The 15,383-nt window shown below is 43.1% G+C and overlaps 1 protein-coding gene across 1 annotated transcript in view; it reads right to left on the reverse strand.

Annotated features, from left to right (window-relative positions):
• ninl (ninein-like) overlaps positions 1-15,383 on the reverse strand; it is a 145,368-nt gene that overhangs the window by 107,234 nt on the left and 22,751 nt on the right. The window contains exons 6-10 of the mRNA XM_068045670.1: positions 13,421-13,487; positions 8,875-9,065; positions 3,650-3,799; positions 2,038-2,199; positions 574-785 (exon numbers count right to left, since the gene is read on the reverse strand). Of these exons, the coding sequence (XP_067901771.1) occupies positions 574-785; positions 2,038-2,199; positions 3,650-3,799; positions 8,875-9,065; positions 13,421-13,487 (782 nt within the window). The remainder of the gene's footprint in view (positions 1-573; positions 786-2,037; positions 2,200-3,649; positions 3,800-8,874; positions 9,066-13,420; positions 13,488-15,383) is intronic.

Raw genomic sequence — 15,383 nt, forward strand, 5'->3', positions numbered from 1 at the left:
TGAGAGAGAGAGGGAGAGAGAGAGAGACAGAGAGAGAGAGGGAGACAGAGAGAGAGAGGGAGACAGAGAGAGAGAGGGAGACAGAGAGAGAGAGGGAGACAGAGAGCAACAGACAGAGAGAGAGACAGAGAGAGACAGAGAGAGCAACAGACAGAGAGATAGATAGAGAGAGAGAGAGAGACAGAGAGAGAGAGAGAGACAGAGACACACACAGAGACAGAGAGAGTGAGAAATGGGGAAATTTCTGCATCAGAACAATGGATCCAGTTTTCATAAAATTGTGCATCTCCAAGAGCATATACCTTTACAGCAGAGAAGGTGAAGGGGAGATTTAATAGAGGTGTGCAAAATTATGAGATGTTTTAATGGAGTAAATAAGGAAGAAACTGTTTCTACTGGCTGGAGGATTGGGTAACCAGAGGATACAGATTTAAGATAATTGGCAAAAGAACCAGAGGGAAGATGAGAATTTTTTTTATTATAGAGTGAATTTTTATGATCTGGAATGCACTCACTGCAAGGGTGGTGAAATCATATTTAATAATAACTTTCAAAAGGGAATTGTTTATATACCTGAAAAAGGAAAGATTTGCACAATTATGGGAAAAGAACGGGCAGGTTGAGATCAATTGGATAGCTCCTTCAAAGAACCAGCATAGGTATGGAGGGCCAAATGTCTGCCTTCTGTGCTGTTCGATCCGCCAACTGTCATTTATTGCATGATAAACAGCATCGTTAGCTAAAATGAGTGAGCATGATATAACTCCCAAAAGCTCCGATAGATTCTGATCAAAAATTAAGAGCAGCAACAGAGGTGTGGGTGAAATTTGGTTTCTGCACTTTCTGAACACAATCTCCTCTATGTCCGTTTTAACATCCTTCCTGATTGTGTTTTTAAAGTGACACTTTCACCAGATAGCCAAAATAAAAACATTTTTTGCAAGTTGGTTCTTTTCTACTCCCTCCCTCAAGTTCTCAAAACACATTTATGCCCAAATGAAAAAGTACAAAATGAAACAGTGTATAAATAGCATTAAATAAATCTCTCGATCTACATAAGATAACTTCTTCCTTTCACGCTACAACTGATATTTAACAAAAAAAATTAACCCAAAATTTCAACACTAAATGAAAATAAAAATGATGCAGCTAGTGGTGACATTTCTTGCAAAATGATGCTACACTAAAAGTCAGTAGTAACTTTCAAAGAGGAATTGGATATATACTTGGAAAGGAAAAAATCTCAGGGCTCTGGGGAAAGGGTGGAACTAATTGGTTAGCTCTTTCAGAGAGCTAGCGCAGGCACGATGGGCCGAATGGCCTCTTTCTGCACTGCAATTTTCTATGATAGCACAGTTCTACTCTGTCCCAAATTAAGTCCAGCCAACATGAGTTAGAAAGACCACTGGAATTCTTGTTCACACTGACAAGCTAATTCTTGTAGATATACCTATTGTATTGGATGCCTCACATCTTTTGTGTTAGTTTAATTCTCGTATAGTAAACAAGTATAGCCATTGGTTTCTTAAATAAGTTGCTTCTCCCCTCACCCCTCTCTAATAGTAGAAAGCAGTTACTCAATTTTTAAAAGAATGATTCAAAAACATTTGTCGAACAAACAATTTAGGAAAATAAATTCCAATTACAGCAGCAAGTATTTACCATCTGCAAAGCAAAAGCTTAGGTCAAAAATGTCATAATTGAAATTGTTTGAAAATACATAATTTTAATAATTACCAAACATGCAATTTCCTTTCTTTTGAAGGAAAAAAGGAGAATTCCTGGAATTAAATTTTTAAAAAGACTTGAATTTGTACAGTGCCTTTCATGACTCTTGGATCTCCCAAAGCGTTTCACAGCCAATAAAGTCCCTTCTTAGTGTTGTCACTGTTGTAATGTAGGAAACACAGCAGCCAATTTGCATACAGCAAAATCCCACAGACAACAATGACCAGATAATCTGAGCCACAGTTTAGGTGGACAATAAAGCGGGAGTAAAGTTAAATTTATCAACGGTCAACAAGGGCTCTGCCTCACCTCCAATATCTCCTGACTGTTTTTAATTCCGTCTTCTTGCCACATGTTTATTATTTGCTCAGGTGATGCATAACCAGTGCCATCATCAAGACCAGAAAACAGTTGTGAACCACCAGTGTTTGACATCAAAGATGCTGTTCTACTTCTGTTCTCATCAAAGGTCTAGGAGAAAAAAAATTGATTATTCGTGCATGCAATACAGTCACCAAGGCTGACTCCCTAGAAATTGTATTCCACAGACTCCTGGAATACTTCGTCACTAAGAAACTGCCAAACATAAGAACTGCCCCTTTCACAAGATCTCGTTAACATTCAGAAAGTTACAGTATATTATAATCGATTTTAGAATCTAAATCAAACATTTTTTCAATTAACTGCAACATCAGGGATTTGAAAAAGGGAAGAGAACATAGCTTATAACATGCAGTTTAAGAATTTCACAACTTTTATTAGCCCTATTTCGCATTCCAATTGTATATTAATTTACAATGAATACTTTTCACATTAAATCGGAAAGCAAAATAACTGAGGAAAAACAATTACAGGCCTATGGGATGGAGTAGGGGAGTGGGACTAATTGAATAGCTCTTTCAATCTGCTGGCACAGACACAATGGCCTCCTTCTGTACTGTTTGATTCTATCAGGTATATATACACAGGTATATTTGATATACTTAATTATATTACAAAAGGTATTTTATCTAATATACACTGCTTCTGGTATCATGATTCAACTATGCTTAGAAGTCACGTCCAGCTGTAACGCCTAGAACTGCTTTTACACTGAAAATGGTCTTGCCTTTCTAGCCTCCCGACATTAGGTTGCAATGCTGCTCCTCCAAGCTCAGTCTCCAAGTTCCATTTTTCTCGGTTCCACTACAGGTAGGTGTTAGTTAACATGACTTGACCTCCCTGTTGTCCCATTCATCTGATATTGCATCAACAGGCCTCGTCTGCCCTGCCTTAGGTCATTTTCCCATCAGGCCCGCTATTCCTGTTCCACATGGGAAACTGTCCCAACGGTCCTTTAACGAACTCCTTTTTCTACCCTATCAAACTATGAAACCGATCGTTTCTTTTCAAAATAGAAAAGTGCTTCCTTTAGAGCTCAATGTTCTTATAATGCTGAGAAACAAGGCGGCTACAGGGAGGACTGAGATAGGGAAGTGGGGGTTTTGGTTGAGGTAAGGGAGTAAGGGTCAGATTTGGCTGATGGGGCAGGGCAGGGAAAAGGGATCAGAGGAGTAGAATAGTCGGGGCGTGTGAGCAATGTGAGGGTGATGGGGATGGGAGAGGTGAAGAAATGGAGCAGTAAGCATCAGGATGAGTGATGGAATAGTGAGAGGTTAGGAAAAACAGTGCATGAGACAGTTAGTAGGAAGCAGAGGTGGGAAAAGGGTGGCAATGGTAGCAAAGGGGTCATAGGAAGTGGGTGGGAAGGGGAGGCAGTATGTGAGGGATGGGAGCAAGGTGGAAAAAATGAAGCTGCCAAGATCTGCAGCCACATGTTGAAGAAATGAGTGGTGAAACACTTGGAAAAACAAAGGAGAGAAAGCTTGACTTTATATATCAAACAAATTTAACAAAAGAACTCTACCATAAGCTGTCTAACCTGATGGACAGCTCGACGATATTTCTGCTTGTGTGGTGTAGAAGGGACTGAAGTCACAGGTCCATGATGAAATAAGCCAAGAAGAAACTCATTAAGGCTCACTTTTCCATCGCCATCTTCATCCAGCTTTCTGAACAGATCAGAAACTTCCTGTGCGGGGTTGGGGGGGGGGTGGGGGGGGGAAATCACAAAACACCTCAAGTACAGAATAAGACTTTACACCAATAATCTCATCAACCAAAACAGAATCAAGTAATTTAGAAAGACCTGCATTTATTTAGCACCTTTCATGACCTCAGGACGGTCTGAAGTGCTTCACAACCAATGAGGTACTTCTGAAGTGCAGTCACTGTTGTAATATAGGAAACATAGCAGCCAATTTGCATGCGACAAGCTCCCACAAAAAGCCAAGTTATAATCATCAGATCCGTTTTGTGTGTTGGTTGAGGGATAAATTAAAGATCAGGCACTCTTCAAAATGCATCCACCTGAGAGTGAAGAAACAAGCCTTTGCTGAAGAGTTAGGAAGAGTGAGCTTACTCGAAACAATAGCTTTTTCAAAGACTTTTAAAAGTGGGGGAGGGAGGTAGAGAGCGAGTTCTAAAGAATTGGGTCAAGGGGATGGTTGAAGACCCTGCCACCTAGGATGGAGTGGACATAGTAGGAAGTGGAAGTGCTGGTTGGAAGGGGAGGTAGCAGATGCAAGGGAGGATTGGGGGAAGCAACAGGCAGGAGGGTACCGAAGGGATGGAGAAAGTTGCAGGGGTAGGGTAAGGCAAGTCTGTAGAGGAATTTGTGAGTTCAGGGTGAGGATTCAAATTTCAATCCACTGGGGACAGAGGGCCAATTTGATCAACAAGGACATGTCTGATAAACAAGCAGGGCTTTGTATGGAGCTCCAGCAATAGTGCAGCAATACTAGGGGGAGTGCTGCATTGCCATAAGTGCTGTCTTTCAGATGTGACACTAAACCAAGACACTATCTGCTCTCTCAGGTGGATGTAAAATATCCATGCCATTATTCTAGCCCAGCCAAAATTTATCCCTCAATCAGGATTCCCAAAAAACAGATTATCTGGTCATTATCACACTAATTTATGTGGCAGCAAATTGGATGCCATGTTTTCTACATTACAACAGTGATTACAATTCAAATGTACTTCATTGGTTGTAAAGAGGTCAGGAGACCGAATGTAGGGAAGGAGATCATTAAGGATGCTACTGGAGATGTATAATCGAGAAGGGATAAAGGGTATTGGTGGTAGGTTGTGGGTAAGATTGGGGCAGGGAAGCCATGCTGTGGAGGTGGAAGCAAGCACTAGCTAGACTGTAGAGTTTGAAGCTCAGCCCTACACAAACTGGTTGTGTGCAGTCTGGTTCAGCCTAAGCAAACAGCTAGGGAAGCGAACAGAATCAATAGTAAGGCTGAAGAGTTTTGCTGGGGCTAAAGACATTGAACCAGAATCTGCTGGAGCAGAACATTTTGTGGCATGCCCTGTTAGCTATTTCCCCTCACCCTTCAGTTTGAAAATGTTTTGCGCTATTAATTTGCTGTAAGTGCAAGCTGACAACAGTGAGGCCAGGGCAACTGGGAGTTTGGTGAACATGGGGACCGACAGTCTATATCCTCAATCAAAGAGATTTAAGGATTGAGAAACAAACAGAGGAAAAACTTAGAAGGAAATAGGGTAAATTAGAGTCAAATCAAGTACAGTAAGAGAAATAAAGAGAGGGAGAGATTGGATTAAAAAAGTGAGAAAGAGGAGAAAGTAAAACACTAGCACATGTTAAATTTTAAAAATCTCCAAGAGCAAATTGCCACTGGCAGAAATGAGACTCCATAGTTTAAACTGTTCCCTTTCTGGACCAGAGAGGTTCAATGGCATGGCAGGAACATAAATTTCTTCATTAAAAAGATACTTATGCTATTAAGTAGCAGCCCTAACTTTCTGCAGAGTTTATTTGGCAATCAATGTACCAATGCAGCAAGTTCTTGACAGCTGCTGTTGCAAGGCTTTTGACAAAGTAGCACAAATCGTCCAGCAATTTATGGCGCTTCGCAATTCGCAGGGTATCTCTTCCACGCCACGAGTTGCTGGACGATTTACACATTAACAACAGCTGAGCACCATTGAACTCGCCATATTTTGGTAGGAAAAATCTGGGCCAGTGGCCAGTGGAGGAAATCCAGCTCATCCATTGGCATAACCTCAGACAAGTAGTCTGACAGCATGGGATGATTGTGGGATTAGGGAGATATGGAGAAATTGAGCTGGGCTTAAGGAGAACATGGGTTGAAGATGACGCCATGAATACTGATGATGCCATCAAGGAACAGAATGTAGATGAGAAGGAAGCTGTGGCCAAGGGCATAACTCCAGAAGTGACCAAACAAGAGCTGGAGAAGCAATTGCTGGAGATGTGGTGGTGCCATTGGGATGATTAGGAGTGGAACCATGCAACCAAAGTCCTATTAAAACAGAAGAATAAGAAGCAATGAAGGAGGGTAGCATATCAATCAAGTTGAACAATGCTGGGAGGTCATTTAGCACAAGGACTGATAAAGCATCATGACCACAGTCACAGAGGATATCATTGGAAACTTTGACCAGGGCTATGCGCAAAAAGAAAACTGAAGATATTCAAACAAGGAGTTGTGGGAGGGATAGCAACAACATCGACAACTTGCATTTATTTGGGGCCTATAACTTCGCAAAAAAAAAAAAATCCCAAGGCACCTCACAGGAGCATTATGCAACAAGATTTGACACCAAGCCACATCAGAGATATTAGAACTGGTGGCCAAAAGCTTGGTCAGATAGGCTTCAAGCAGTGACTTAAAAGGAGAGAGAGGAAGAGGGGTTTGGGGAGGAAATTCCTGAGCTTAGGGCCTAAGCAGCTGAAGGCACAGCATAAATGATGGAGCAAAGGAAGTGGGGGTGTGCAAGAGACTAAAGTTCGGAAGTGCAGAGATCTGAGAGGGTTGTAGGGATGGAGGATTACAGAGATAGGGAGGTGCGAGCCATGACAGGATTTGAACACTAGGATGAGTACTTTCAAATCTAGGGACAGCATATAGCTGGGATGCTATAAGACATCAAGGGTCATAGACATGGATAAGAAACAGGTTAGTAATTGGGCAATAGCTGGAGTGAAAAACGGGCCAAGACTGGGTGTTTTGAGGACAGGGCGACAGTGGTAGTGTAGAAAGGAGAAATCACATTGTCTGATCAGAGAGAGTTGTTAAAACGTGAGCAAACAACAGGGCTAAGAAAAATAGTTGAATGGTCAGGTGTTTTGTAGGGAGGTTATCTAAGGAGCAGAACGTGGTCTCTTGGAATAGATGACCTTGGAAAGGGTGAAGGGAGAGAAGTTGCCAAGTGACAGGGATGCCATGTTTGGACGAGTGAGGTGGTCGGTGTAAGGGTAGGGAGAAGCAGCTGGACCGTGAGGCAACTGCAAAATTGGTCTCAATCTTTGAGATAAAGAAATCAGTGAGCTCCTCACACTTGGGCTTTAGAGCCAAAGATGGAGGGAGCAATGTAAGGGCATGGGTGAGGGGTGGGGGTGCGGGGATGAGGGTTTGAGAAGGAGAACTTTCAGATAAAAGCAGCTGTGGGTTGTTCTTGCCCTCCAGGATGATCCTGCAATAATAGGAAGATTTGACAGTGGAGAGGGGAACAGCGTTAAGGCTCAGACATAAGGAAGCGAAGATGGGAGCTTTGAGACAAAGGAGAAGACAGGTGAGATGACCGCATTGGAAGACGTGAAGGAGGTCATTGGCAGCATTTGTCACAACAGGTGAAGAATGGGGAAGTTAGAGTTGACAGTGAATTGGCAAGGAAGCTGGGGAGCAGTTTTTACAGAGGTGCAAGTTAGGGCAGTGTTACTGGAAGTAGGCCTGAATATGTGAATGCTAAGGGAGACAAGGAAATGGTCAGAAATTCCCATTTTCAATGGAAGAGACCACAGAGGTGGAGAGCACATGGAGTTCACATGGTTACAGGTTCGGAAGTTAATGTTAAAGATGATGTTGACCTTAGAACTGAATTAGAATTTTTAACATAATCCTGTTAAAAGTGAGTTAAACTGGGCTGCTCGTGTACCTCACAGTCGGATAAAGCTGTGCCACCAGCATCTACACCTTGGCTTTCAGTAGTTGGCATCTTTCAATTTTGGCCACATTTCTGAAGTAGGCAATCTTGCAGATTTAAATTGGGGTACACAAACTCTGAACCTCAGCATCCACAGGCACAGACATATTGAGCTGTATTTTGTTCCCAGCCCGGGTTTCGTGGTTGGGAGGGGGAGCCGGAGAATCAGAGCAGCAGCGGCCGCCTTGGAACCTAACACCGGATTCCCGGGCCTGATCTCCCCGGGGGCGGCAAGGCCCCCATGGCGACACTTACACTGCTCTGCAACGGGACCCTGCTTTCCATATGGTAATTACTTCTTTGCATTCATTTAAATGTAATACGCAGCGATCTTACCTTCAGTTCCCAATCTTGAGCTCGTTGTGCGGCACTCACACACCTTCACTTTCCCACCCAGGAGAAGCTGGTGCCACCGAGGCGGGGAAGGGATCAACTCTGCATGATTTAGTGTATTTGTGGGGCGGTGGGGAGGGGGGGCGGGGTGGGAAGGGGTCACTTCTGCATGGTTTAGTGTATAACTAAATTCTGCATTACGTTGTACTATGTACAGGGCTGGCAAACTTTTTTTAAATGGCACCAGCACCTGCTCCTGCACCAAGTGACGCTGTGAACGGCATCACCAACGCCACCCCCACCATATGATTGGGGGGAGCGGCCACCATCACTATGTTAAGTGGCCACCCGCCGCGTATTCGCAGTGGCGCAGGTCCCGTGGGGTACGGCCGTCATGTTCCACGTCCGCCGCCACTCCCAGAAGCGGGACTACAAAATCCAGCCCACTAATTTCTCATGAACTAGCAATCTTCCCAGAGCTTAGCTATTAACTTGGTATCTAATCAATAAGTATCATTAGAAGTTGTTAACTCATTATCCAACCATTTAGCAGCTGATTATATGAAAGCATTACAAGACCTTGGGAGCAATTCTCCTGCTCACCTTTTTGATGTAAAGAGCTTTGCCATACAAGGAGACTGAAGAAAGAACTTTGATGTATGAAGTGTATCAACACTATGTTACCAACAATGTCATATTTACAGTAAGGGTGAATTAGGTTGAGATTAACACACATACTTCGCCTTTGAGGTCTTTTAGGCCAATATTGTCGCAGACTGTTGCCAATTCCTTTTTGTTAAGGTAGCCATTCTTCCCTACTCCCAACTCATCCCAGATAGCTTGCACATGGTTCTCTGTAGCTTCAGGAAAAGGAGTGGAGGACCTGCTGGGACTGTCAAAGCCATCGGCATTCCATTTGCTCAACTGACCTAATTGAGAATTTTAAACATAAACAGTGCTGAGCAATGTTTACAATTCTCAGAAAACTTGAGAGAAAGAATGTTTTGCTGAGAGTAACAACCATTTCATTCCAAAACTATGTCATAGAAGTACACAGACGGTCGCAGTGCCTCTTTGAATGTGCTTAGTCACACTCCCCATTACCCTGTAAATTTTCCCTTTTCAAATATTGCATATATCCAGTTTCTTCTGAAAGTTACAATCAAATCTGCCTCCTCCATCTTTTCAGGCAGTGTATTCCAGATCATAACAGCTCACTGTGCACAAGATTTTCTCATCTCTCCTCTGGTTCTTTTGCCATTTACAGTACCTGAAATCTGTCTCTTTAGGTTATCAAACCTGCTGCCAATGGAAACAGTATTTTTCTCAAAAAACCCTTCATAATTTTGTACACCTCTAATAATTATCCCCTTAATCTTCACTGTTCCAAGGTGAACAACCTCAGTTTCTCCAGTCTCTCCATCGAACTGAAGATATTCATTCCGGATAGCATTCTAATGATAGATCCCGTCGGCACCTTGACATCCTTCCTAATGTGTGGTGCCCAGAATTGGACACGATGGTCCAGCTGAGGCCTAAACCAATGATTTATAAAGGTTTAGCATAACTTCTTTGCTTTTGTACTCAATTTTGTTATTAATACATGTCTCACATCACTTCATTAATCCAAGAAACCAAAGCTGAAAATATGTTGTGTAAATTTGATATATATCTTTAAAAATAAAACAAATGGAAGTATAATTCCACCATTTAAAAAATTTTGCATGTGATGAATAGGTTGACTATTTCCTCTAACTCTACTACTGTAATCATCTTCTTTCAAAAGCAAATTAAGTTGGTTTATGTAGGTGTATCACAGTCACAAAGGTCATGAAACAAACAAGAACTACCCCTCCCCGCCCCCCCACCACTGTACCCACCTACTCCCATGGCTATGTTGCACATTGTGGGTACAATCCACGACATACAGCATTGTGGAACTCCAGAGTAATATTTCATTGCAGTTTAACTTGCTTCTCAAAGGATAATAGGTGCAAAGGAAATTGAGAATGCGCAAGAGGCCAGAATTGGAGCACAGAGATCTTGGAGGGTTGTAGGGCTGGAGAAATTGAAGTACAAAGATGAGAATTCTAAGAATCGAGGCATTGCCAATCTAGTTCATCTAGCACAGGGATGTTGGGTGATTAGGATTTGGTGCGAGTTAGTATATGGGCAGCAGAGTTTTAGATGAGCTCAAGTTTACACAGGCTGGTAGGTGGGAGGCTGGCCAGGAGAGTATTGGAATAATCAGGGTCAGAGGTAACAAAGACATGCATTAGGGTTTCAGCAGCAGATGGAATTTAAATACTGGACTTAGAGAAAAATCTATAGTCATCCCTATCTCCATATAAAAAGTCTAAACTGTATACTTTACAAAGTCCTGGAAATATGCAGGTCAAGCAGCATCTGTGGACAGCGCATTTCCAGCATTTTCTGCTTTTTATTTCAGATTTCCAGCATCCGCAGTATTTTGCTTCTGCATACTTTAATATTCCTTATGGACAAAAGTAAATATCCCCAAAAATTTGACTTATATTTTGCAAACTCTATTTATTAAACAACTTAATTTTAATGCAAAATACTCAGCAGGTCTTAGTATTTCCAGCATTTTCTGTCTTTATTTCAGATTAATTGTATTAATTTTAATGCATCTAGATCATGTCTAATCAGAGCATCATCAGGAAACCAAATATACCTTTCAAGTTTCATTACATTCAAGTATGCTTTTACATTGGTGAAAATATTGTGAGGTTTATCACAATGGCATTTCCCTCCATCCTGTTCCTATGCCTTTGCACCTCACCACCCCCTACTGAATAAGGGCAAAACAATTTTTTTTATTTTGTGTAAGAGAACAGACAGACTCTTCAGCACCGCAAGCCTTTTCCACCATTCAATTAGGACATGGTTCAACTGTACCTCAACTCCATTTCCCTGCTTTTATTCCATTTGCCTCGATACCCTTGCCCACCAAAAGTATTTCTCGATCTTGAAAGCTCCTAGTGACCCAGTATACACAGCCTTTTTGAGAAAGGCTTCCAGATTTCCACTACCCTGTACATGGAAAAGTGATTCCTGATTTCACCTCTGAATCACCCAGCTCTAATTTTAAGGTTATGCACCACTGTTCTGATTCCCCCAACAGAGGAAATAACTTCTCTTTATCTAGCCCACTGAATCCCTTTATTACCTTAAACATTGGATCACTCCTCAACCTCTGAATTCAAGGGATGCAACCCAAATTTTATGCAGCCTATCCTCATAATTGAATCCATTAAGACACTGGGGCTGGTGGTGCACTAAGTTAGTGTTCAATTGCACAGTGCTGTACAATAACAGCCGAAATGTTATTGTCTGAAATTCTCCACACGACAAATCCAGTTTTAGCCACATCAAGAGGAAGGATTAAATGCAACAGCGGCAGGAGGACAGCAGGGAGCAATGCCTCAAGTCTCCCTGGGACACTGCTAAGCATTTCTTGGTTACTAGAGCAAAGTTAACAGAATTGAAAAGAAGTTAAGCTACAGTCCTAACACCTGGAATACCCAAGAGGCAAGTGGAATAAACAAACTTGGGAAGGCTGTAAAAAATAATTTCTAACAAGATAGGTTATGTAAATAGTTCATAATTTAGGATACATAATTTATACATATTACTCAGATTTTTTTTTTTTAAAAGGAGATACGTTTACAGTAAAGTAACATTATTGGCCTGAAGATATCTCAATATTAAGCAACATCACTAGTTGTAATTATCAGTACTTGGTAAAGGACAAAACATTCTCAAACAGTGTCTAAGCTTATTCTCCCAGTGACTGGGCAAGATTAATTTATGAAACATAGGCCAGAATTTTACGCCAACCCAACAAGCCAGATGGTGGCGGGGGAGTGGCTTAAAATGGAACGGGAGGCTCCGGGAGGCCTTCCCGACCTGCTCCTGCCTCCACCCCACTTTACGTAGGGCAGGGAGGGGGGGGGGGGGGAGGGGTGATACACAGGGTGCCCGATTGAGGGCCGCCCCCGCTTCCCCAACCACTCCCAGGACCCAAGATGCCCCCCCCCCCTTCCCCCCAAACAAACAATCACCCTTGCCACGCCAGGGCCCGACCGATTACCCCCGGCGAGGCAACCCAAGCTTACCTGGAATCCTGGTTCCATGTTCTCGGCTGGGCTGAAGTCCCAGCAGTGGCCACCGCTCCTGGTGGCGCTGCCGGCCCACTGAATGGCCGACAGCTCAATGAGGCGGGACTTCCTCCCTCAAGCAGGTGGAAGTCCTGGCCTCAGAACAATTAAAGCATGGGGACCCGTAAAATGTGGGACAGATCTCCAGGCTAGGTGGAAGCTGGTTCGCCACCGACTTTTACATCGGTGGCCAGCTCCCATCCGCCCAACATAAAATCCAACCCATAGAGTTGGAAAGAATAAATGGAGGTCAACCCATTATCTGTTTACATAGTTGTGTCTTCCAGCAACTAACAGGACAGATCTTTGTCATTACTAAGAAACTTGGAGAGTTGTTTCATACCTTTCGCTCTCACCAGCGGCCAGTATTATTTTGTGAAGAGATAACAGACAGCCAGGATTAACTTGAAACACATGTTGTTGTGATCAGCAAGAGGAGTTCACAGAAAGTTTGAGTAAAGAAAAGCCAAAAAAAGTAGGCACACAAAGAAAATAGAATTTGAATCGACTACGATAAATAAAATGACACAAAACAACTCCAGAGGTCACTTGCAAATTATGTCATTTGAATTTAGATCCTAACTAAGTCCTTTTCACCCATCACTGAACTTGCTGATTTACATCGGCTCCTGATCCTGCAACACATCAATCATAATTCTCACCCATATATTCAAATCCCTCCACGGCCTTGCCCCCCTCGTTAACACTGTGACCTCCACCAGCCCTACAAGAACTCTGTGTACCTCGAACTCTAGCCTCTTGTGCATCCCCCACTTTCTTCACCTTCAGTCGTGCAGGCCTTAAATTCTAGAATTCTCTCTCTAAACCTCTCTATCTAACAACCTTTCTCTCCTCCTGAAAACTTACCTCTTTTGGCCACCTTCCCCAATATCTCCTTTTTTGGCTCGGTGCCAAATTTCATCTGATCATGCTCCTACACAGAACAGACTCAAGGGGCTGAGTGGCCCACTTCTGTTCCCGCGTTCACATAGGGCACCTTGGTACATTTTACTATGTTAAAGACACTATATAAAATGAAAGTTATTCATGGATTAAAAAGGTAACAGTCAGAAGTTAACACTATATAAAAAAAATCCCTTCACCTTGTGCTTCAAAGGTTTCATGCAGAGGTTCTTTATGGTGTTCAAGCTCTTCATCAGACTTGAGGCTCTGTAACAGAAAATGATTCCAATAAGTTCAACAGTTAACAGTTGAGGAACACTGGGGCAAACGTTCCACTCAGCAGCTGTGACCAGGCAACCCTCACAGTCTGCATTCATGTACTGATCACAATGAATCCCTGACGCTGGTAGTTCACCAAGGGTGGAGAGGTGTGGGGGCGGGGTGGGGGTGATGTGGTGACAGAAAATTATAGAGACATAGAGCATAGGAGGAGTCTATTCAGCTATCATGCCTGTGCTAACTCCTTGAAATTAGTCACACTCCCTATCTTCTACCTCCTCCAACCCCCAACCATCCAAGATCTCTGCATTCCTCTAATTATGGCATCTTGCACATCCCTGATTTTCACTGGCATTCAGTCTTCAGCTGCCAAGACCCTGAGGTCTGGTATTCCCTCCTTTAAGGCCCTCCTTGAAACCTGCCTCTTTGACCAAGCACATGTCCTAATATCTCCTTCCATGGCTCAGTGTCAAGTCTTGTCTGATAACACTTCCGTGAAGCACCTTGGGTCGTTTTAAAGGCACTATATAAATGCAGGTTATTGTTGTAGGGGGAAATCGCTGTTGAATTAACTGATCTCAGCCAGTGCTGCAGGGGCTGTACAGGATAGCAAAAGGAGAAATGACAAAGATTCCCATTCTGGATTTATGTCCCGTGACTACCAGCATACAATGGGTGAACAGAGGATTGGACTGCACAGCGATGGAATAGTCCCATGACATTCACAGTCAAAGCTCACACATGAGCAAAGGTACAGGAGGGTGACCAGTGTCACAGAACTGCTCTCCAAATTAAAGATACAACAGGGTGTCATCAAGACATAGCGGTAACATTTCTCCTGAGTCAAAAGGCTGTGGGTTCAAGTCCCACACCAGAGACTCGAGCACAAAACCTAGACTGACACTCTAGTACAGTTCTGAGAGGGTGCTGCACTGTCAGAGGTGCCGTCTTTCTATAAGATGTTAAACAACGGCCCCATCTGCCCTCTCAGGTGGCTGTAAAAGATCCCACAGCAGTATTTTGCAGAGGAGCAGGAGAGTTCTCCCCGGCCCATTTTATCCCTTGACCAATATCACCAAGAAACATTCTCTGCATTTCCTACACTACAACTTCATAAAGTACTTCAAGTGCTTTGGGACATCCCGAGGTCATAAAGCCATTATATATCGATATGTAATGAGGAATAGTAGCATAGTGATAACATTACTGTACTAGTAATCCAGAGGCCTGGACTAATGCTCTGGAGACAGGAGATAAAATCCCACAACAGCTGGGGAAAATTCAATTAATTAATAAATCTTGAATAAAAAGCTACTCGCAGTAATGATGACCATGAAACTACCAGATTGTCGTAAAAAACCCATCTGCTACAGAATACTTGAAAAAAAAAAATCAGACAGGCCACCCAGCATCAACCTAGACATCGGAAATGGCAAAGGCACATCCAGCTCAATCGACCCTGCAACATCTGGGAACTTGCGCCAAAATTGGGAGAGCTATCCCACAGACGAGTCAAGCAGCAGCCTGAATCATACTTATTGACAAACTCCTCCATCACCGTTCAAACAGAGATTGCAGCACAATGGTATTTAGTCAGGAGGGAGTGACGCTGGGAGGCCTCAACACTGACTCCAGACTACTATTGACTGAGTCCTGAAGGACGTATAAGCCAGATTGGGCCTGCGGCAGGTGGAGAAAGAACCAAGAGGGAGGAACCTACTTGACCTCATTCTCACCAATCTGCCTGTCACAGCTGCATCCGTCCATGACAGTACCGATAGGAGCGACCACCACACAGTCCTTTTGGAGACAAAGGCCCATCTTCACATGGAGGACAGCCGCCATCGTGTTGTGTGGCACTACCACCATGCTAAATGGGGTAGA

This window comes from Heterodontus francisci, chromosome 13 (assembly GCF_036365525.1).
Source record: "Heterodontus francisci isolate sHetFra1 chromosome 13, sHetFra1.hap1, whole genome shotgun sequence".
In the NCBI taxonomy this organism is placed as follows: domain Eukaryota; kingdom Metazoa; phylum Chordata; class Chondrichthyes; order Heterodontiformes; family Heterodontidae; genus Heterodontus; species Heterodontus francisci.